This window comes from Sus scrofa, chromosome 3, assembly GCF_000003025.6.
Source record: "Sus scrofa isolate TJ Tabasco breed Duroc chromosome 3, Sscrofa11.1, whole genome shotgun sequence".
Lineage (NCBI taxonomy): Eukaryota > Metazoa > Chordata > Mammalia > Artiodactyla > Suidae > Sus > Sus scrofa.
In genome coordinates this window covers 26,015,133-26,037,360 of record NC_010445.4, presented here as the reverse complement: position 1 = coordinate 26,037,360, position 22,228 = coordinate 26,015,133, and the positions used below count along the sequence as shown (strand labels likewise).

The following is a 22,228-nucleotide window of genomic DNA, read 5'->3' as shown; positions in this document are numbered from 1 at the left end:
CGGAGGACACCTGGCGTCTTGTCGTCCTGGCGGCCCGACCTCCTCTGCTTAGATCCTGCCTCAGGAACAGACTTGAAGAAACCTTCCCGAGCGTGTGGAACTCTTCAGCCGATGGTGACACAGAGTTAGAAAGTCAAAGCCTGCGGCACAGAGCCTGTTTATACGGAACGGCCAGAGGAGAGTTACACCCAATGAGAGCTGTCACTCTGGTGACAGGTTGGTGGACAACCACTCAGCCACCCTCCAGAATCACCCAGGAGATGGCAGAGCACAGTCCTGGACAGTGTGCTCTCTGCAAGATGAAAACCCTTAGAGGAGATCCAGTCCTGGCGCAGCGGAAACGAACCTGACTAGTAGCCTTGAGGATGCAGGTTCCATCCCCGGCCTTGCTCAGTGGGTCGGGGATCTGCTGTTGCCATGAGCTGTGGTGTAAGCCAGGCTGCTATCGCTCCAATTCCACCCCCTACCCTGGGAACATCCATATGGCCGTGGGTGCCACCCTAAAAAGCAAAAACAAATGACCATTAGAGAAGCAGTGCTGGTTCCCTTTACAGCAGGGCAAATTCCTTCCTGGAGTGCTGAATCCCATCAGAGGAGGAGGCGCCCTGAAGCGCTGACCCAAAGGCAGAGCCCGCCTTGTGGGCCTCCTTGGATGTACCTGCAGGCTGAGTCCATGCACGGCTGAGTTCATGTTCTGAGGGAATGGCCTGACCCCTTCCCAGCAGAGGCCTGAAGACCTCTAGCCAAGGCCCGGCCTGGCAGAGTCCAAGCGGCCTGCCTCGCTCTGCCCCGCGGGGCATCAGTGGATCCACATCCATCTCGCCAGCAGCCACTCATCTTCCCTCCTGACTGGACTGACCATCTCCCTCACACACAAGCAGCAGTGTGTGACCCACTGCTGGGCAACGAGCCATCACAAAAGGGCTCCTGAGGGGCTTCTGGATGTTTCCTGGAGCCACCAGGGTTTTCTTCTTCCTCTGGAACAGTCTAAGGTCCTGACGGGCTGCCTGGAATCACAACCACTATCTTTCCAGCAGCCTGAGGAAGCCAGCACTGCGGGTGGAAGAGCGGAGAGGAAGCCAGGGTTTCCTTCATGAGAAGCCGAACCAACCCCCACAATGGGAACTCCCTGCCATGAAAGGCTCCGTTTCCAGGCTGTCCGGGCCTGAGATGCGACATCCGCAGGGGGAGGTCAGGCCAAGGGGTGTGAAAAAGACCCGACTGAACTTACACTTTGGGAGGTGAGACGCTAGGTGAGAGGAGGGTAGGGGCTCCCGGGCCCTGGTCCCCTGGTCGCTGGACCTGGAGCTGCATGCAGCTGGGGGGAGCATGAGGCCCGCAAACCCCGTTCCTGCGGCTGATGGGGCAACACCCGGTCACCCTCACAGCCGTGCCTCCTGGCGTGTGACCGCCACGAGTCACCTGGGATTCTCTCCCTTGTAGCTGAGAAGCAACAACCTATCCATAAGGGTGATGCTGCCAGTGGTTGGTGTGGAGGACTAACCCGCTGCTCCCTGCAACCCCCTGTTCAGGACCCAGTTCCGGCAGCGAGATCAAATCCGAGCACAGCCCTGGGGGCGCAAGGAAGGCAGACGCCAAAGCCGAGACTGGTTCCGAAACGCGTTTCCCAGCGGCAGGGGGACCCGGGCCGCGAGAGTGCGGTGGCCAATCCAGACGCCTCTGCCTGCGGCTGTGCCACAAATAGGAGGAGAAACAAGCCTGCTCTTCCCGCTTACACGAATCCCACCTCCTGCTCGAGATTTAGACATGGAATAAACTTGTTTCTTTAATCAAAAGACGTTTTAATTCATCAGCCTGGGTATTCGGGGGTGAAATTCCCTCGTGGGAACTCTGAGAGTGAACAGTGACACAGGGCTTGGACACCAAAGTACCACTGGGCACTTGCTGGCTGGGTGACGAGCCCAGGCAGTTTTATTACCTCATCCCTGGACCTCAGTGTCCTCATCTACCAGATGGGGACAACAGTACCGATTTCATCAGTGTGACGCTTAAATACACTAAGGCAAGGGAGATGCCCTAGAACGTGCCTGGCGTGTACCAAGCACGCAACAGACGTCAGCTGTCCTTACTCACACGCCGTCTTCAGACAGGGATGGAAGCTTAATACAAAAAACCGCAGGTTTCAGCCACTCACAGTCTCCGGGCTCCCGAAACACGAGCTGCCCTCACCCGTTTGTCCGAGCAGATCAACCCCGTTTGTCCTTCACCTTTGCAGGAGTTCGATTCCAGACAAGCAATGCTGGCTGTCTGGGGGGATCAGAGAGTCGAGTTTAATCTCCAAACTTGACTGACTTGGATGCATTCCTGTCAATATAGAAGATCTTGTCCGGGGCGGGGGAGAAGCCGAGGCCGGCCCCCCGGCTATGCTTCCAGCTCAGGGCCCGGTCGTAGTCCCGCTGCAGGTTCTGCTGCAGGGCATCGGCCGCCTGCTTGCTCAGGGCCATGCTGGGCCTTCCAGCCGCGGCAGGGGCGCGGCCCAGTGAAGCCGACAGGTTTTTAAAGCCGCCCATGAGTTTGAGAAATTTCAGTTTCTGTTCCTCGTTTTCAAAACCAGCAGTATCCCACTGGCCAAACTGAGTTCCCTGTGGGAAGAGAGACCTGGCAGTTACCTTCCTGGCTTCCAAAGGCCTTTCCCTTCCATGGTCCTGGGACTCACCCAGGAGAGTCCAGGTGCTCCGAGCTTACTGCAACCCTGCCGGGGCCCATGGGTGCGGCCCCACCAGAGCCCCGTGACTGGTGCCACGGCTTCCCGATCCACTGATAAGGAAGGGTCTGCAGCTGCCCAGGGCACCAGCCCACTCAGGAGCCCTGCTGGAATGCCATCTCAGAGGCACTTTCACATCGAGCTGCCCAGGGCACATGGCGACAGACACAGCCCACCAGCTGGTGGCTCCTCCCCAGGCCTGAGGGTTCTGTCCCTGGAAGGTGGGGGAGGGCAGGTGGGAGTCTGGGATGAACTCCTCTCTGCAGAAGCGCTGCCGACTAGAGCAGGAAGAGTGGAGGCTCCGAGAGGCAAAGGGGCAGCAAGAGAGGGGCTGAGCCAGCCCGGGAACCCGGGTCCCGATTCCTGTCCAGAGTGTGCCACAACCCAGGCAGGATCACCCATGTTTGAGAAAATGCAAGCGAGCCCCTCAGAGCAAGTGCCCATTGTGGTGCAGTGGAAACGAATCAGACTAGGAACAGTGAGGTTGTGCGTTCAATCCCCAGCCTCGCTCAGCAGGTTAAGGATCTGTGAGCTGTGGTGTAGGACGCAAACACGGCTTGGATCTGGTGTTGCTGTGGCTGTGGTGTAGGCTGGCGGCTACAGCTCGGATCCAATCCCTAGCCTGGGAATCTCCATATGCCATGGGTGCGGCCCTAAAAAGCAAAAAAAAAAAAAAAAAAAAAAAAAGAGAGAGAGAGAGAGAGCCCCTCAGAGCAATGACCCAAGAGAAGACTCTGCTCATGTCTGCAGCAGAGGAAAGAAACCCAGCCCCATAAGGTCTATGACTTTGAAGACGCACCTGTGTGACCCTGGTCAAGTTACTTAACCTCTCTGTGCCGCAATGGCCTCATCTATAAAGTGGGGTGTACACCAACCACCCAGAGCACCGGGCCTGGCTTGCTCTAAGTCCTCGAGAACTGGTTCTGCCCACCCCCGGCCCGCCCTCCACCCCCGCTGCCGACCTGCCGGGAACTTTCCGGCTGGAAGCCAAATGCTGGCCGCATACTCATTTCTAGGTTGGCTTTGGGAGAACTGTAAGAACCCGTCACCGCTACAGCTGCCCTGAGCGGACTGGTGACAAGTTCTCCCAGCTTCACAGTGGCCCAAATATAGACCTAACAACAGCTTCCTTGGCCTGTAATTTCTAGAGTGAGAGGCCACCTCTCGCAGCCCGGCACTGGGGCTGAGGCCAGCTGCCTTGGGCTGAACGGTCCTGTGAGCCAGCTCTCAGGGCCGCTGACCCACTCAGAGGGGACCCACGGCCAGTCTGGAATCCCTACGTGACTCAGTGGCCAAGCAAGGGGTTCCAGGTTCCAGGTCCCAGGAGGCAGTGCCACCTGGAGCCTCCCCAGAAGATCAGCGCCCCGGGGGGCCAGGGTGGCGCTCCTGCCTCGAGCCACAGCCCTGCCCGCCTTCCTCCCTCACTCAGGGAGCCCATTAGCTCTGCCCAGTTCCAGAGGACGGAGAGAAAGGAGACCCAGAGGGAGGATACGGGGTGACAAAGCCCACCCCACACCCTGTCACGCCAGGCTGTGAGTCCCGCTCCACAGGTGCGGAAGCTGAAGCTCTGACAGAGGGACGGCCTGGAGCAGAGCCGGGCACTGGCTGCCATCTGCGGAGCCAAACCAACTGTCCTTTTCTGGGCTGCAGGGGGAGGCTTAGGTGCAGGAAGCAGCCCTTCCCATCGTCTGGATCCTTCTCTCTCTCTCCCAAATCCCGTCTACTCGCGAGTCCTGCCGGGCTGAGACTGTGAAGCTGTTCTCACCCCTCGGCCCTGTCCTGGGCCTCAGGCCTGCAGGCTGAGCCTCTACCCCAGCTCTCAGCGCCCCACACGAACGCCCTGCCCTCCAGCCCACTCCCCCGCATGAGGCCCGGGGCCCCACGGCCCCTCTCAGCCCCCTCCAACCAGTCCTGGAGGTCCTCCCACCATGCTCTCTCCTGTCCTGTCTGCTCAGGCCCGGTTTGGAAACTTCCACTCCAGCTGGACCCTGAAGCCAGCCCCGAGGACCTGCCTGTGGCCCTCTCACCCCCAGCCCATCCCAGCAGCCTTCCGAGGGACCCACCACTGTTGCAAAGAGCTTGTCACCTTGTGCCCAGGGACACCCTGCCCGCCCAGAGCCAAAGACAATGGTTCAGGCTGCTTATCTCCAGCAGCCAGGAGGCCAGCACCGCACTCAGAAGAGAGGAAATTAGCTCAGGACAAGCTCTGCAGCCGAGGCGGCCAGCTGGCGGGCCCGGGGCCACCCCTGGGCTGGTCAGTCTCATGCCACATGGTGACAAGCACCACGACTCGCAAAGCCCAGCATCTCACTTACTTGTTGACACTTCTTGGTGTCAGGAGCTTCCGTTTTGCCTGACTCACGATCGATCTCTTCTTGCAAGGCCTTTCGCCTCACCTGAGCCAGGGAAAGAGGGAAATGAGACGGAGGGTTTCCTGTGAGCCTCACACCCGGGACGGACCGGGATGGGCCGGTGGGGTGGAGGGGAGCACAGACTGGAGAGGTCAGGCGAGGGGTGGAGGGGGGTGTGGGTGTGAGAGCGGCTTTGTTCTGTTGCATGCTAGGGGAGGCATTTGTCAAAAATACCCTCTAAGTGGAGTTCCCCATGTGGCTCAGTGGGTTAAGAACCTGACTAGGATCCATGAGGATGTGGTTGGATCCCTGGCCTTGCTCAGTGGGTTAAGGATCCAGCGTCGCCATGAGCTGTGGTACAGATCGCAGACGTGGCTCAGATCTGCTGTGGCTGTGGTACAGGCCGGCAGTTGCAGCTTCAGTTCCACCCCTAACCTGGGAACTTCATATGCCACAGATGTGACCCTAAAAAGAAAAAAAAAAAGAATGAATCTCCTACCCTGAGGTTTATCCACCTTTGTCTTTAGAAACTTTTTTGTTCATAAGAACCATTTTGGGTAGAAACTTTCCTTAAAACACACTGCCTGAAGCCCTGCCAGTCCAGAGGATACTCTAGTTAACTTCCTTGCTGACAGCATCATTTTCTAGAAAGAACGCAGACTATGGAGTCAGGCACAGGCTGGTGTGAATCCTAGCACTGTCATTAACTAGCTGTGTGGCCTTGGGCAGGTCACTTAGTCTCTCTGTACCGTGGTCTATTCACCTGCACCAGATGGAAGACAGAGAACTGTAATACTGTGATTTATAGTATGAACTATATAACAAGATATACATAAAATTGTCCCCAGTCTGGCACAGAGCTCCAAAAACTCTAGAATTTCCTAAAGCGACAAAAACAAGCAAACTAGGTGACTTTCGGAAGCACCTAAGGAGGAGGGCTGGCTGGCAGGGGAACCAAGCACCTGATGAGACAGAGGGACGATTCGGTCCCACCCCGACCCAGGCAGAGGCAGAGGCGGGGCTGGAGATTGATTCGACCACCAGATGGATGATGATTTAATCAACTTGTCTCTGTAATGAGATCTCCATAAAAACCCAAAAGGACGGGGTCTGGAGAACTTTGGGCCTGGCTAACACTGGAGACATGGGGAGAGTGGAGTTCTCGGCGGGGCACAGAAGCTCCAAGCCCCCACCCCACATCTCTGCCATCCTGCGTCCTTACAGGAATCTAGTGAGTAAAAGGTTTCGTTCTCTGAGTTCTGTGAGCCTCTCCAGCAAAGTCACTGAACCTAAGGAGGAAATCTTTGGAACCTGATCTATAGCTGGTCGGTCAGAAGCACAGGCGACAAGCTGGATGGTGACTGGCATCCAAGTTGGGGGGCCAGGGGTGGGGGGCATCTGGTGAGACTAAGCCCTTCACCCGAGGGATGTGACGGTATCTCCGGGTAGACCGCGTCACACTGAGCTGAACCGCAGGACCCCGGCTGGTGTCAGGGAAGCCCCCGGCCCCACCCTGAACTGTGGTGCAGAGAGAGAGCCTAAGAGCGCCCCAGCACACAGCAGGGTCCTCTCCTCTCACAGGGCGACTCATGTGGCTCAAGGCCATTCATGCACCAATAACCCCACGGTCTTGCACAGAAGCTTACACGGCTTTATCCTTCCTCTCAAGGGTTCAAGTCTAACTTTAGCTGCCCCAGTTTGTGGCCCTTCCTCCTCTCTTTAAATCGGCAACAGGCTGCCAAAGGAGGTGACCGTTTACATAGCTAAAAAATACCTAAGATGAAGCTCCGTTACAGCTCAGTGGGTTAAGAACCTGACATACTGTCTGTGAGGACACAGGTTCAATCCCTGGCCTCGCTCCGTGGGTTAAGGATCTAAAGTTGCCACAAGCTATGGCACAGGTCGCAGATGTGGCTTGGACCCGGTGTTGCTGTGGCTGTGGTGTAGGCCCTGGTCCGGAAACGGTATGCCCGAGGTGTGGTCATTTAAAAAAAAAACACAAACAAACAAACAAAACACTACATAAAACAAATCTAAGGGACGGCTGTGAGGATGAGAGAGAACACAGGGATAGATTCCCCCAGTGCAATGACAGGGATCTGTGTTCTGAAATCGAAAGCAGTTCACCAGCTCAACGACAAAAGTTAAAAGTACAGTGTATGTAGCGTGACTGTATGTTGCTTTAAAATCTCAGACATAGGAGTTCCTGTCGTGGCGCAGTGGTTAACGAATCCGACTAGGAACCATGAGGTTGCGGGTTCCGTCCCTGCCCTTGCTCAGTGGGTTAACGATCCGGCGTTGCTGTGAGCTGTGGTGTAGGTTGCAGATGCGACTCGGATCCCGAGTTGCTGTGGCTCTGGTGTAGGCCGGTGGCTACAGCTCCGATTGGACCCCTAGCCTGGGAACCTCCATATGCCGCAGGAGCGGCCCAAGAAATAGCAAAAAGACAAAAAAAAAAAAAAAAAAAAAAAATCGCAGACATATAATTACGAAGGAAAAATCTGGAAGACTATAGCCACAAGGGATGATTACATCATAGGAGGATTTCAGGTTGCTTCTCTTCCCTACTTTTTACACAATAAACTTTTTATTTAGTTATGTATGCGTGTTCCGGCTGTACCCGCGGCATGTGGAAGTTTCCTGCACCAAGGATGGAGCGTGTGCCACAGCAGAGACCCAAGGCACGGCAGTGACAATGCCAGATCCTTACCCCGCTGAGCCACCAGGGAACTCCAAACAGAATGAACTTTAAGTACTTCCAGGAAAAAGAGAGGGAGGAGTGGGACAGAAAGCTTTGCTTACGTGGAGATAATGTGTCACCCAAAATGGTTTCAAGCAAATACTATAAAGTATGTAAAAGGCACAAACACGTAAGAGAGAGAGAGGTGGCTGGTGGGCTGTGCCCTGTGATGCACGGAGGCAGGTGCCCATGTGAGGGACGGAGGACCAGGAAAGATGGGAGTCAGGGCCCCATCTGCGCCCACCCTGCACGGCCCCGCCGCCGGCTATGGCAAGCAGCAGAGTGGATACTGCACAGCGACCTGCATGAGGCTGGGGAGCTCTCGTTTCTGGGGACTGGGCTCTGTGGGCATCCTCCTCCCGACCTTCTGTGACGCCCCCTCCTCCAGGGAGCGAGTCCCCTGACACCCCAGAGACATTAGGTATGGACCTCCCGCTGCCTCTTGTGGGGGCCCCCCTCCTCGTACTCAGCTCCCTTCCTACAGGGGGGGTCTGTGACATGAGTGCCTGCCCAAGGCCACCCAAGGCCACCTTGTTCATAATGGGCCAAGGCCACACCCGTGCGGTTACACGCTGTCCTGACGGGCCTTGGGGCCCAGGATCTTAAAAATACCCCAATTCCAGAAAGTGCAGCTCCCACAGGGAATCTGGACACAACGGAAGCAGAAGCTGGGCCACAACAGAACTTCCCTCACACCCCTGGGCTGAGGCCTTGGAGGGGGCAGCGTGGGGGCCTGGCTGCAGTCCGGGGACGTGTCCCCTTACCCCCGAAGCGGTCACGAGGAGGAAAACCTTGGCCTGGGACTCTGCGTGATCAGACAGCCCCTCACCAAAGCTGCAGCAGTGACGGGGCTTCCCAGCACCCAGTGGGGGCGGCCAGGAGCTCCCTGTCACTGGAGGTGGACCAGAGGCTGGCCCAGCTGTCTGTGGAGTCGGCCGTACCTGGTCTATGTGCGCCTCGTCCATGTTGCCCTTCTTCTCCAATACCACCTCCAAGTCCGTGTCGGGCTCCTGCCGAGAGAGGGCGGGGGAGTCAGGGTCAAGTGCAGCCCAGCCGGGAGGGATGGCGACGGCGTCCAGGAAAGACCCAGGACGGCAGCACCACCCCAACCCCCAAAGAACACCCGATGCCCCTTCTCTTCTGCGATCCTCTGCAGGGCACTGACCCATCTCCCTGATGAAGAAACTAAGGCTCAGAGAGGAGATGGGACTTTGATGAGGTCACCACCGCCGCCCCCTGCAGGCTCAGGGACGGGGCTGACACTAACGCAGGCCCAGAGCACCACCTTCGCTGCCAGACGTCACCTTACCTCCCAGGGCGACACCAAAGCAGCAAGAGGATATCGGCCCAGGCCCCAGTGACAGTGGGGGAGGAGGGAGCAGGAGGGGCCAGGGAAGGTGGAGGTGGGGGTGGAAGTTCCCAGATCCCAGCCTTGTCTGCAACCTACACCACAGCTCACGGCAACACCAGGTCCCTAACCCACTCAGCGAGGCCAGGGATTGAATCCGAAACCTCATGGTTCCTAGTCGGATTTGTTTCCACTGCACCACAAGGGGAACTCCTGTTTTATTATTTTTAGTTGGGATATAATATGTACCCGAGCTGCTTGTGGGACAGACCCACGTTGGGGGTGGGGAAACAGGAGTTAGAGACTGTTCTGATTGTCCAAGCAGGATTCACGGTATCCACCAGAACTCTGGAGTGGGGTGGAGTGGGGTGCAGAGGGGAGGGTGGAACGGGAGGAGGGGATCGGGGGTTCATTGCTGTGGCTGTGGTGTAGGCCAGCAGCTGTAGCTCTGATTCGACCCGTGGGAACCTCCATATGCCTCAAGTGCAGCCGTAAAAAGCAAAAAAGAAAGAGAACAGAGGTTACACAGGTGGCTTCTGAGGAAGGATAAAACCTTAAGTTCGGAAGCCAGACTGGGTTTGAAGCCCAGTCCTGCCTCTAACCCTGTGGGTGATCTCCGAGCCTCAGTTTCCCAGTCTGTTCAATGGGGGTGACCACAGCAGTCATCACACCAGATCAGCATGAGGATTAAGTGGGTTAACAGCCCGGTGCCAAGCACACAATAAGCATTCAAGAAACATCAGCCTGGACTTCCTGTCATGGCTCAGCGGTTAACACTCAGATCCTGCGTTGCTGTGGCTGTGGTGTAGGCCGGTGGCCACAGCTCTGATTCCACCCCGAGCCTGGGAACTTCCATGCGCTGCAAGTTTGGCCCTAAAAAGACAAAAAGAAAGAAAGAAAGAAAGAAAAGAAACATCAGCCTCCAGCCGTCCTGAGGCTGCTGGGGCAGGCTGAGTACCAGCCCCTTGGCACTTTCCCATCCAACACAGACTCCCGACCCCCGAGGACAGGAGCGGGGGTCTGGGCCTGGCGGTGGCACAGACGGGAGGACCAGGGCCTGTGGCGTCCCAGCGCTCAGCTCCCCTCCCCCGTCAAGGAAGCCTGTCGGGATGGAGCGCACACCTGCAGGCTTCACCAGACCGTCATTCCTTCCCTTCCTCCTGATAACGGGACCCTGGTTTTCCTCTCAGAAACTACCTCCTCCCAGTTTCAGACAGTGGGGTTCCTGTGGGACCAACACCCTCAGCCCCCCTCCAATACCCCCTGGCCTCAGATCCGGGCTCCTGGTTCATGCAGCCCAATGGAGGTCTGGTAGAGCTGTGCTGGGCCTTTTCCTGTCATCATTGTGAGGGGGGAGGCACCCTTCTCCCTTTGGCGGTGGCTTAATGACTCTGATGAGAGCCTGGAGATACTGGGACCTTCTCACCACAACGTTGGGGGTGGGGAGGGGTCTGAGACTAAAACCAGCATAGAATACCAAACCCAGAGCTGGGAAAAGCCACACAGGCATCTCCTGTGAGCCAAATCTATTTGATCCCTCAACTGTATACTGAGCTCAGATAGCTATGGACACCATGTTGTCTCAAACTACCTGGTTCCTGAGCTTTGATGGCAAGAGTTCAGAAAGAGATTTATCTGAAAAACCTAATCCCATTAATCTGGATCCTGAGTGCAGATAGTGAGAACTTGGGTAAAATTTTGACAGTAAGGGATACCTGTATTATGGAGGCGATTGCACTAGCACCTGGATCCAGCCATACCTGAAGCTAGACAGCCCTTAACCTTTTGAGTTACAGGTGTCAATAAATCCCCTTTTCTGACGGAAGTCTGTTCAATCAGGGTAAATGCCTTCATGTGTGCACATGTAAACACACACACACTCCCCCCCCCTTCCAACTTCCACCCTTATTCTCCCAAAGCAATCCTCCACTTCTGAAGGAAAGCCTACCTCCTCCCAAGATTCTTCTGCTCCTCTACTCTCTTGCCTCTTCTTCTTCTTCTTCCTCTTCAGAGCTGGCTTCTCAGTGTCTGTCGGCTCTGCCTTTTTCTTGGACTTCAGCTTCTTCTTCGCAGGAGTCTTGGGGCCATCTCCTATTGGGATGTATTCTGGAGCCTCATCTCTGACTGGCTTCTTTTTACTTCCTTTCTTAGGGCAGCTCTCCTCAGACCTGGAAAGCTTGGGGTGCTCCAGGGGAGAATCTCCCTTCTGCCGGATTTTCTTTCTCTTCTTCGTCTTCACTTTGTGCTCCTCGGGGCTCCCCTGCTTCCGCTTCTGCCCCAGCGCGGCCCGCTCCTCACCATCCTTCCCAACGGAGCACATGTACGAAGCATCGCCGGCCTCGCAGAGCCAAGGGTCCTCGGCTGAGAAGGCTGTGGCTTCCTGGGCCTTTTTCTCCTTCTTGTGTTTTTTGAGCTTCTTGCCAACTCGGGTCACCTCCTCGCCCTGCCTGGGGTCTGGGGAGGTCCTCACCCTTGCGCAAGGGGACGTCGACTTCCTCTTCTTCCTCTCCCCACGGAGGGACTCAGATGGAAGCAGCACCTGCTTCCTGGGGCCAGGGGACGACTCGGTGCGGCCAGCATGTAACTTAGGCTCAGGTTTTAGGGGCTCCTCGCAGACAGCACTGTGACCCTTCTTTTTCTTCTTTTTCTTCACTGGAGGCACTTCTAGTGCCTGCCCGTGGACCACATTCTTCAAGGATGATATGGCTTTTGTGGGACAAGCCTCTGTGAAATAACTGTCACTGTTTAAAACCAAGTATGGAGTCTCAGGCTCTGGGACGACCTTCTTTTTCTTCTTCTTCTTCTCTGGGAGCCCGAGGCCCAGGTCTCCTTTGTGAGTCTTAGTGATCATCCCTGAAAAAAGAAATGGTACGAGTCATCCCCACACCAAGCCGCCCTCACTGCAATTCGACTAGGTCTTGCCCAAATCATGCTCCCCTGAGCGGACGGTCTGAAGGGTTAGGGGCGGGGAAAAGAGTCACGATCCCTGTAGAACCAAGGGAAATACGATCAGAAAAGTACCAGGGAGGTTTGTTCTTTTTATGGCTGCACCTAAGGTAAGTTCCTGGGCTAGGGGTTGAACCAGAGCTGCAGCTGAGGCCTGTGCCACAGCCACAGCGACACAGGATCCAAGCTGCATCAGTTTGCGGCAACGCCAGCTTCTTAACCCACTGAGTGAGGCTGGGGATCAAACCTGCATCCTCATGGAGACAAAGTGGGGTTCTTAACCTGCTAAGCCACAAGGGGAACTCCTAGAGTGGAACTGAACTTCTGAGAGCCTCGGGTTCAATCCACACTGCTCCCTCAGCTGAAGACAATCACCTACCCTCCCAGGGCCTTACTCTCCCATCTGAAACTGGGGGAGAGAATACTTCCTTCCTCAAAGAGCTAGAAATTGCTTAGTACATTGGTGATTCCCTCTCCTAACCCCCTTCCGCAGACCTCCTAAGTCAGTCAGTCATTCATTCAACTGAAATGTACCAGCGGCCTACCCTGCGCCAGTCACTCAGGATACAATGACTCGCAGGCCACGGGCCAGGCGCTGCCCTCGGGGGATTCTTTTACTGGACGAAGGTCGCTTCTTCTCCTGAGGTCAGCTCTTTTTGCCAATGCCCATGGGAGGGGGGAACTGGGACACAGTGACCCCATTACCCTGCTTCGTTTAAAGAGCTCTTCTGCTTTGCGTCTGGAAATTAACTGCCCCGGCCTGCGTGCGCCCAGGGTGACTTACTCTCCTAATTACCTTCCCATGGGGCCAGTAATGAGAACGGCAGCGAGGGACAGTGAGGAGCCCCTGCTAAGGCTGAGGATGGCTGGGTTCAAATGGTGACTCATGTACCCTGGGCACATAGTCATGGCTTCTCTGGACTTGGGTTTCCCCATCCATTAAAAAAAAAAAAAAACACTGATCCAGATCAGGTCAGAGCTGACAGGTGATGGTGGGGATGGATGTTGGGGGCCACCTCTAGCCTACAAGCCTGTTTTCACGGTTTTTAAATTTTCAAATAAACTGCCAACATTTAATGCTTGGAGATGACACAGGGCAACCTAGGATGCTCAGCTTTTTGGGGGGGGAGTGGTTGGGGAAACATCAAGGAGGCGCTTATGACAAGGGCCTGGACCCTCAGATACATTTCAGCTCCCAGCTGGACTACATCTCTCACTCCAGTCACCAGCCCAGCTCCTGCTCCCCAGACTAGATGACATCGAGACGTGCAGGGAATCCAGAAACAACTGTCCCCTCGCAGGAGGTTTGGACAGTGAGTGGGAACGGTCAGGAGCATCTTCGTCCTGCAGCTTGCCTCAGCCTCAGAGCCCAGAGCCCATACTGGACCTGCCTCACTCTTAGCTGCCCCAAACAGCCAGACCAGGAGGTCCCATTGTGGCGCAGCATAAACGGATCCAACTAGGAACCATGACGTTTCAGGTTCGATTCTTGGCCTTGCTCAATGGGTTAAGGATCCAGTGTTGGGTGAGCTGTGGTGTAGGTCGCAGACATGGCTTGGATCTGATGTTGCTGTGGCTGTGGTGTTGGCCAGTGGCTACAGCTCCAATTGGACCTCCAGCCTGGGAATCTCCACATGCTGTGAGTGCAGCCCTAAAAAAACAAAAAGCCAGACCAGGCCTGAGCTGTAGCTTAGGTTCACTCTTAACTGGCTCCAGGAGCACCCGGAGCAGCAGACTTACTGCTGTCTTAATTTCTGCTGTCTTCCCAGGACCTAGCTCTGTACCTGGCACAGAGAAAGGGCTCCATAAATACTGAATGAAGGAACAAATGCTAGAAACACAGAGATGAACAAGAAATGAACCTCCATCAAGAAGCAGGTAGATATGAATGGGAAGAAGTGTCTAACATCGACAGTACAGGTGATAAAAGCCCAGTGGTAAGGTCAGAGGAAGAGAGGTCATTTACTCTGGGAAACTTGCTGTAGAAGAAACGTTTCTGGCTTGGGCAAGTGCAAGACAGTGGTGCTAATCCCTTAGACAAAGAACCTGCAGGTGGGGGTGTTTGGGGGGGGGCTGGAGGAGAGAGGCTGGTTGGAACAGATGCCTTGGGATCTCCATGTGGAGATGTTCAGTGGGCAGGGGGATGTGCGGGTCTGAGGCTCAGAGGTGACTGGGCTGACAGGCGTGACATGCATTTAGGAACATATGGATGATATGTTGAATAGAACTAGCTGAGATTGAACCTTAGGAAACGCCAACATTTAAATGGGTGGGCAGAGGAAGAGGGACCTGCAGAAGAATGGGAGAAGGTGCAAAGCTGGAGTGGGTGGAGTCAAGAGTGCCTCAAACGGAGGAATGGTCAAGAGATCGGATTAGAACAAAGAAGCCAAGGGGAGGCCATCACCAACTTTACCCTCTCCTCACCCATCCCTGAACGGACACGGTAGCATCCTCCTCTTTAGTACTGAAATTCCTTCCCTTCGACCCTGCGATCCCAAATGTATCCACTCCTTCAAGGACAAGGGAAGAAGAAAGGAACCTTACAGTGTCTCCTGCGAACACAAATGCTTTCTCCAAAAGCGCTTTCAAATTCTCGCGGTAGCTTCGTGAGGATCCGTGTGAGTAACCCATCTCAGAGACAGAGACTTGGAGGCTTTCATTCACTCGCCCTGGGTCCCAAAGCCAGCAAGGAGCAAAATAGGGATTCGAACCCAGCCCACAGAACTTCAGAGCCTCTGCAGAGTCAAGAGCAGGAAGCAAGGGAGCCAGGAGGCGAGACTGCTCCCTCAAAGGCTCCCCCGCGCCCAAGCTTCTGCACAAACACAGAAGGAGGAATTAACGCTGGGACCCGAGCCCAGCTCCAAGGCGGGAGAACTTCCTGGGGGCGGCCTCAGGCCGGGGCAAGCGTACACCACAGACTGAGGGAACACGGATCTGGAAGTGCAGGTCGCTCCCGGGACCACCGGCTCGCCGCACGGGTTCTCAGGCTCGGTCTCCAGCCCCCGCGCCTCCCCGCCTTCCTCGCGCCCTCGGCACTCACCCGTGGGCCAAAATTCCCCGCCTCCACGTGAGAGCCCGCGCCGCCGTGACCCGGAAGTCAATCTCGACTCGCGGGGCCGGCCCCGCGAGATACGTCTCCTTCCGGGGCGCGGCCGTGCGTGGAGCGCGGTTGCCGTGGAAACCGCGGCCATGGCGGCGCCCGGGTTGGGAGGCCGCACCGCCCAGTGCTCAGAAGGAGTCGTCTCGGCGGAATCATCCGTCACCGCCAGAACGCCAGTGTCGGTCGTATCCCACGTGTCCCTCGAGCTGCCGGTCTCGCCGGGGCAGGTTGCAGAGCCGCCCAACAAGAACCTGTGGGAGCAGATCTGTGAGGGTAGGCAGCCTGGGCCGGCCGAGATGGGGGAACTCAGGCAGCCCCTTGGGGGCCGCGCGTCTTGGGAACCTTCTGTGCGCCAGGAGGCTGACCTTCCAGCAGCCTTGCAGGCAGCCTCGCCGCGCGCCCGCGGACAGGCTCCAAGAGGCTTGCCTGAGGTTACGCCTCGCAGCCTCCAGCATGGATCCATAGTCCGGTCGAAGGCAGGGGAATGCGGGATAAAGGGAACCAGGTGGTGTGGACCATTGGTGCCCCAGTCTCACTTAGTGAACAAGAAAGAATCGCAGGTGTTGATGAGGAGCTTGTTGAAAACATAGGTTCCCAGCCTGCTTTACATGTAGACAGTCTGGCCCACACGTTGAGCAAGCGTGGTCCAAGACAGACTTGGCTTTAACCCTCCTCTACTTCTCACCTCCCTTAAAATCCCCAAGCGCAGTTTAGCTCACCCTCTTTTATGGGGCCCTGCGTACCCTTGGTCCTGAGGCCCAAAGTACTCTTCACAGACATGGGACCAGTGAGGCATACCACCGGGATGTTGCAGGTTGGGTTCCAGACCACTGTCCGTGGTAAAGCCAGCACGGGAGTTTTTTGTTTTCCTACTGCATATGAAAGTTCAGTTTATATCTAAGTTCCCTTCCGGCGCAGCGGATTAAGGATCCGGCGTTGCCGCAGCTGTGGTCCAGGTGGCAACTGTGGTGTCGGTTCAGTCCCTGGCCTGGATGCTCCACATGCCTGGGTGCCAGCAAAAAAAAAAAATTGTGTTTACACAATACTGCAGTCTGTTAAGTGTATGGTATGATAGCATGTCTGAAAGAACACTGTACATCTCAGTTGGGAAATACTTTATTGCTTAAAAAAAAAAAGCGTCATCTTTTTTGCAGTAGTAACAACAAAGACCACAGTTCACCAAGACAAATATAATATTAATGAAAAAGTTTGAAATATTGTGGGGATTACCAAGTGTGACAGACACAAAGTGAGCAAATGCTGTTGAGAAAATGACACTAATGGTAATTATTATTATAAACATGATAATAACCTTGCTTGACACAGGGTTGCCCCAGATCTTCAATGTGTAAAAAAAAACTCAGTACCTTCTAAGTGCAATAAAATGAAGCACAATAAAACAAGGTATGTCTGTATTTTACTTATCCTGTTGTTGAAGTGAGTGTAATAATGGCTCATGTTTCTTTCTTCCTTTTTTTTTTTTTTTTTTTGGTGGCATTCATGGCATGTAGAAGTTCTCAGGGCAGTGGTGGAACCTTGTGCCACAGCTACCGAGTCCTGCAGTGACAACGCCGGATCCTTAACCTGCTGCCGCACTGGGAACTCCTGGCTCCTATTTCATGGTTTTAGGAGGATACAGCTAAAGGGTCACTTCAGAAAGTGCTTAGCAAAGTGCCTGATTTACAACAAGAGCTCAATATGTGATAGCTCCTTTTTTTTTTTTTTTTTTTTTTTTTTTTTTTTTTTAAAAAGGGCCTCACCCGCCACATATGGAAGTTCCCAGGCTAGGGGTTGAATCAGAGGTGTAGATGCCAGCCTACACCACAGCCACATCAATGTGAGATCTGAGCCACGTCTGCAACCTACACCACACCTCATGGCAACGATGGATCCTTACCCCTCTGATCGAGGCCGGGGATCGAACCTGCATCCTCATGGATGCTAGTCAGATTCGTTTCCACTGAGCCTTGACAGGAATGCCTGTGATAGCTCTTAATAAATGAGTTTAGGTGTTTTTTCCCCTCCCTGGGACTATAAGCTCATTAAGGTCAAGAGATTTTTTTCATTCATCAACACCTCAACTGTGTGAAACAGCACTGCCCGCTAGAACCTTCAAATATGGGAGCCACCAGCCACATACGGATATTGAGCACTTGAAGTGTGATTAGTGCAACTTTGGAACTGAATTTTTTGTTCTACTTCTAATAAGCTTAAACAGCTACATATGGCTAGTGGCCCTTGTATTGGACGGTGCAGGTCAGTAAATGTTTCTTTTTTTTTTTTTTTTTTTTTTGTCTTTTTGCCATTTCTTGGGTCGCTACCACGGCATATGGAGGTTCCTAGGCTAGGGGTCTAATCAGAGCTATAGCCGCCGGCCTACGCCAGAGCCATAGCAACTCGGGATCCGAGCCGCGTCTGCAACCTACACCACAGCTCATGGCAACGCCGGATCCTTAACCCACTGAGCGAGGCCAGGGATGGAACCCACAACCTCATGGTTCCTAGTTGGATTCGTTAACCACTGAGCCACAACGGGAACGCCCAGTAAATGTTTCTTGACTGGAGGAACGAATAAGTGGGAGCAGGTGGAATATGGGACTAGGTAGAGGGAGAGATGGCAATGAGCTGAGAGAAGTGGAGAATACGAAGGAAGAAGAGGCCATCTGTTTTCAACTCTTCTTCCGTGCTTGAGTTCTTTCTTCCATATTGCATTGCATTATACAGAGAAAAATCTATTTTATCTTGGATGTTATTGTATCCTCTACCCTTCGTCCTTACCCTCCTGGTGCTGGGACCCAAGTTGCTAATCACTCTACCATTAGGAAAACACTCCGATAGAAGGTTGTTATCGTGGCTGTCCTGTCTCCAGAGCTTTCACTTCTCCAGGCCAAGCACCTCTTCATAATAGAACTTACTGTTGGTGTTGTGCTGGGGAAGCTGCTTAGCCTCAGCTCTAAGAGGGGGGTATTCTTGCACGTACCTCACAGGGCTGTTGTGCAGACAGAATAAGATAATTATGCAAAATTGCTTGGCACAGTGCCTGGCGTTTAGGAAGTGCTCAAAAAATGTTCATTATTGTTGGAAAAGAAACATGCTTTGCATTTGTTTTAGAATCACAGAACTTACTTTTGTAGCAAAAACAGTGAGTTTTGGTGTTCTGAAAAGCAAGTGAACTGATGCCCCGTACACAGTGATAGAGTTACAGAATGAAGGGATCGAACCGACAACCTCAAGAGGTCAAAGATAGAGAATTATACACACAGGCACTATCCTGATTATTGTAACCCGGATGGTAGACCCAATTTCTTAAAACACACCTTCTAACAAATGCAATTTTCTGTAACAAATATGGTGAGTAAATTCAGTTTCTCACAATAAACATGAAAAACAGGCTTCATAATAATCTTTGAGGTTCAGTGTCATGTTCTGTTAGAATATCTCCACTTTAAAAAGCAAGTCATCACAGCAAACAGACGCACCAGAAACTCAATTTCAAGAAAATGAGATACAGAACATGTAAATATCTAACTTAAGAACTTTATCCCACGTAGCCAGTGCTCTCTTTGCGTGCGTGCAAATGAATGTTTTTCAGTTTTCTCATCTGTCCAGGGACAACTACCTCAGGGCTTTTTATTCTCAAAAACATTTGTATTAGCATTAATAAATGTCTTTCCTGCCAAGGCATCTAATTAAATCTTGTAGTTGCTTGTAACTTGATGATTTTTAACTCTGGTTTCAACCAAGACCGAGTCAAAGTATTTGGAGCTTACAGTCTTGTCTTCTGACACTGCTGTTATCCCTGCCATCAGCCTCCTCATTACTGCTATTGGTTTATCCCTGCAAACACTAGTCTCTGGTCTCAGCCCTCAGAGCTTTTGTAAAATCACGTTACCTCATCCTACCTGCCAGATAACAACATGGACCAGTCCTGAGTCAATGCTTGTTCCCCCAGCACCGCTGGAGAAAAATGGCACCAGTGGCCTCTAGGCAAGGCTTATCAGTCAGCCTCCATCAGTGCCTTCTCCCCTTGCCTGCATCTGCTAGATCCAAGTTTTTGCTCCATTCCTCTGACGTGTTACCACTTGGCAGATGGAGGAGGCATTCCCCCAGAACGGACAGGCAACCTGGAGTGGGGAGGGTACCCTCCAGCTTCCTGATTCCAACAAGCCTATTTGCATCTGCTCACAGGAAGAAGTATTTATCTGGCCGTCCCCATGGCTCAGCCCTCAGCCCTGCACCTGTGCTTTGGTGCCATCCTCTTGTGTCCCAAGATCCTGCTCCATCACTCCCCTCTCCTACATCTTTAACTTCTCTGCTGGCTTTCCCCCCCCAGATATTCTCTGGTCGGGCATCTTAGGGTCACCTTGACCCCTGTCATCTTTTTTGTAGCTCTTGTCTGTTCCTCTGGCCCTCTCGGCCAAGCTTCTGAAGAGAACTCTTGTGCCCATTCCCTTATCAACCCATGAGCTTCTGCCTCAGGGTTCCAGTGAAATTATTCTCATACATCAACCAACATATATCTACCCATGCTGGGAACTATTTTATTTTATTTTGTCTTTTTGCTATTTCTTGGTCCGCTCCCGTGGCATATGGAGGTTCCCAGGCTAGGGGTTGAATCGGAGCTGCAGCCACCAGCCTACACCACAGCCACAGCAATGCAGGATCCGAGCCGCGTCTGCGACCTACACCACAGCTCATGGCAACGCCGGATCCCTAACCCACTGAGCAAGGCCAGGGATCGAACCCACAACCTCATGGTTCCTAGTCGGATTCGTTAACCACTGCGCCATGATGGGAACTCTGGAACTATTTTATTTTATTTTATTTTTTTTGTCTTTTGTTGTTGTTGCTATTTCTTGGGCCACTCCCGCGGCATATGGAGGTTCCCAGGCTAGGGGTTGAATCGGAGCTGTAGCCACTGGCCTACGCCAGAGCCACAGCAACTCGGGATCCGAGCCGCGTCTGCAACCTACACCACAGCTCACGGCAACGCCAGATCGTTAACCCACTGAGCAAGGGCAGGGACCGAACCCGCAACCTCATGGTTCCTAGTCGGATTCGTTAACCACTGCGCCACGACGGGAACTCCTGGAACTATTTTAAATGCTGGGCTGGGCATGACCTCAGGCACTCCTCTAGACACGGACAGTTACTCTCCATCGTTCACTCAGCTGCCGGGTCCAGAAATCAGAGATTCACCTTCCATGCTTCCCTTTTACTTTCCAGGATCCAAATGTTCCTTCTCAACCCCCATTGACCCTGTTGGCCCAACATCTTCTGTAACCCCCATCCCTCACCCCTCGTTCTCACACCCTTACCATTGCCTGTTGGGCTTGCTGCCTTCGCTTTTTAACGGAGGAAGGCTTCCTTCTGGACTCTCTTCCACGGGAAACTCAAGTTCAAACCTGATCACATCATGCCATGATCTGTTACAATGATTTCCATCACTGAACTCCCAAGCCCCTTACTGATCTCGTCTGTCTCTTAGCTTCTCACCTGCCATTTGTCCAAATCATTCTAATGGCTAAACAACCTTTATGGAGCTGCCCTTTGTGTCCAGGCACTGTGCTGGGTGCTCTTCCTGTTGTTTGAACCTCAGAGCGACTTGGTTTAAACAGATGAGGAAATGGAGGCATAAAGAGCTCGGGAAACTTGCTAACCTCTCTATCTGTTGGCTGCCAGACAGACGCTGCATGCTGGTTTCCCTTTTCGCCTAAAGCAAGTGGCAGAACCAGACTCCAGCTCAGATGTGTGTGACACTCAAGTTCAAGCCCTTGAGCAATGTGCCAGCACGCTTCAAAGTGCAGCCCCAGAGCACCCACATCGCAGCCTCCCAGACATTTGCTGAAATGCAGATTCCGGTGATGTGATGACCCACCCCACTCCTTGGTGAGTCCCTAAGCTCTGCGCTTTAAAAAAGCTTTCCAGGCAAGGGACAAGGCTCAGCACCACTGTCCTGTGCCATGTGCTTTTAACCCCAAGAAACTATTCCACCAGGAGTTCCCGTTGTAGCTCAGTGGTAACAGACCCAACTAGGATCCAAGGAGGATGCAGGTTTGATCCCTGGCCTCGTTCAGCGGGTTAAGAATTCAGATCCTGCGTTGCTGTGGCTGTGGCATAGGCCAGCCGCTGTAGCTCCAACTGGACCCCCAGGCTGGGAACTTCCATATGCCAGGGGTGTGGCCCCAAAAAGAAAAAAAAAAAAAGCCTAAACTATTTCTTCAGGGCACCCCACCGTTCCACTCATCTGCACCTTTGCACAAGCTTTGCCTTTTGCTGGAACATCTCTGCCTTCTCCTCATCTTTATCTTTCAAGACTCAGCCCCAGTGGCCCCTCTTGTGGAAAGCTGCCTATTACTCTTCACACTGTTATTGAAGCTCCTTGTCTGTACTTTCTGGATGCAGCCCCCCTACCGAGTCTTTCACATCGCATCACCCCCTGGCTTACTCTCCATCCTCTCAGCAGAACACAAGCTCTTCTGCCCACTTCATCTGTGCCTCCAGCACCTTGTATAGTCCCTCGTCATAGTGTGCTGGCTAAGTGTTCATCGGATTCACTTCCAGCCTCCACCTTCCTGGTTCATCCCTTTCTAGAGGTCGCTGCTGGTGAACATTGCATTTTAATTGCTGTTTCAGTTAGGAACACGTTCAGCTGCAAATCCCAGAAAGCCGGACTGACTGTGGCCTAACCAATAAAGACATTTCATTATCCCTGGAGCCTGGCAGGGTTGGGGAGGGAAGGGGTGCGGTGGGGTGGGGAGGTTCCAATTGGGCGTGCAGGCTCCGTTCCACCCACAGGGTTACAAGCTCTTTCTGCTCAGCCCCCCTTGCACAAGGTTGCCTTTGTTGTATGAAATGAGCAACTACTGTTCCTTGTTGATTAATGTCCATTTAGCATGCATATGACATGACATTCCTCCTAACCAATGACAGCTGCCCCTGCTATCCAAAAGCAGAGTGTTCTCTGAAAACCTTTCCTAGACCAAAATGGCATAAATGGAAGAAGCCGTTCCTTTAG

The 22,228-nt window shown here is 53.6% G+C and overlaps 2 protein-coding genes across 4 annotated transcripts in view; one reads left to right on the top strand and one right to left on the bottom strand.

The window, feature by feature from the left end:
* KNOP1 (lysine rich nucleolar protein 1) lies at positions 1,782 to 15,246 on the bottom strand. Of its 2 annotated transcripts, none has more exons than XM_021086529.1 (5): positions 15,151 to 15,246; positions 11,113 to 12,017; positions 8,758 to 8,826; positions 5,041 to 5,121; positions 1,782 to 2,603 (listed from the first exon to the last, which is right to left on the bottom strand). In XM_021086529.1, exons 2-5 carry the CDS (start codon positions 12,013 to 12,015, stop codon positions 2,292 to 2,294), a joined length of 1,365 nt encoding a protein of 454 aa, XP_020942188.1. In that variant the 5' UTR covers positions 12,016 to 12,017; positions 15,151 to 15,246; the 3' UTR covers positions 1,782 to 2,291. The 2 variants fall into 2 exon arrangements, with proteins under 2 accessions (XP_020942188.1, XP_020942189.1); XM_021086530.1 differs by having other exon boundaries at positions 14,655 to 15,197.
* IQCK (IQ motif containing K) overlaps positions 15,238 to 22,228 on the top strand; it is a 124,837-nt gene continuing 117,846 nt past the window's right edge. The window contains exon 1 of one of the 2 annotated variants that reach the window (XM_021086532.1): positions 15,238 to 15,483. In XM_021086532.1, the coding sequence (XP_020942191.1) occupies positions 15,300 to 15,483 (184 nt within the window). In that variant the 5' untranslated portion in view covers positions 15,238 to 15,299. The remainder of the gene's footprint in view (positions 15,484 to 22,228) is intronic. The other variant, XM_021086533.1, reaches the window with a different exon arrangement.

Bases quoted from the DNA above. Each gene is read 5' to 3' on its own strand.
- KNOP1 (XM_021086529.1), bottom strand. From the start codon at position 12,015: ATGATCACTAAGACTCACAAAGGAGACCTGGGCCTCGGGCTCCCAGAG. The intron at 5,122-8,757 runs GTACGGCCGACT...TCCCTGGCTCAG, and splicing joins ACGAGGCGCACATAGACCAG to GTGAGGCGAAAGGCCTTGCA. The intron at 2,604-5,040 runs GTAAGTGAGATG...CTCTTCCCACAG, and splicing joins ACACCAAGAAGTGTCAACAA to GGAACTCAGTTTGGCCAGTG.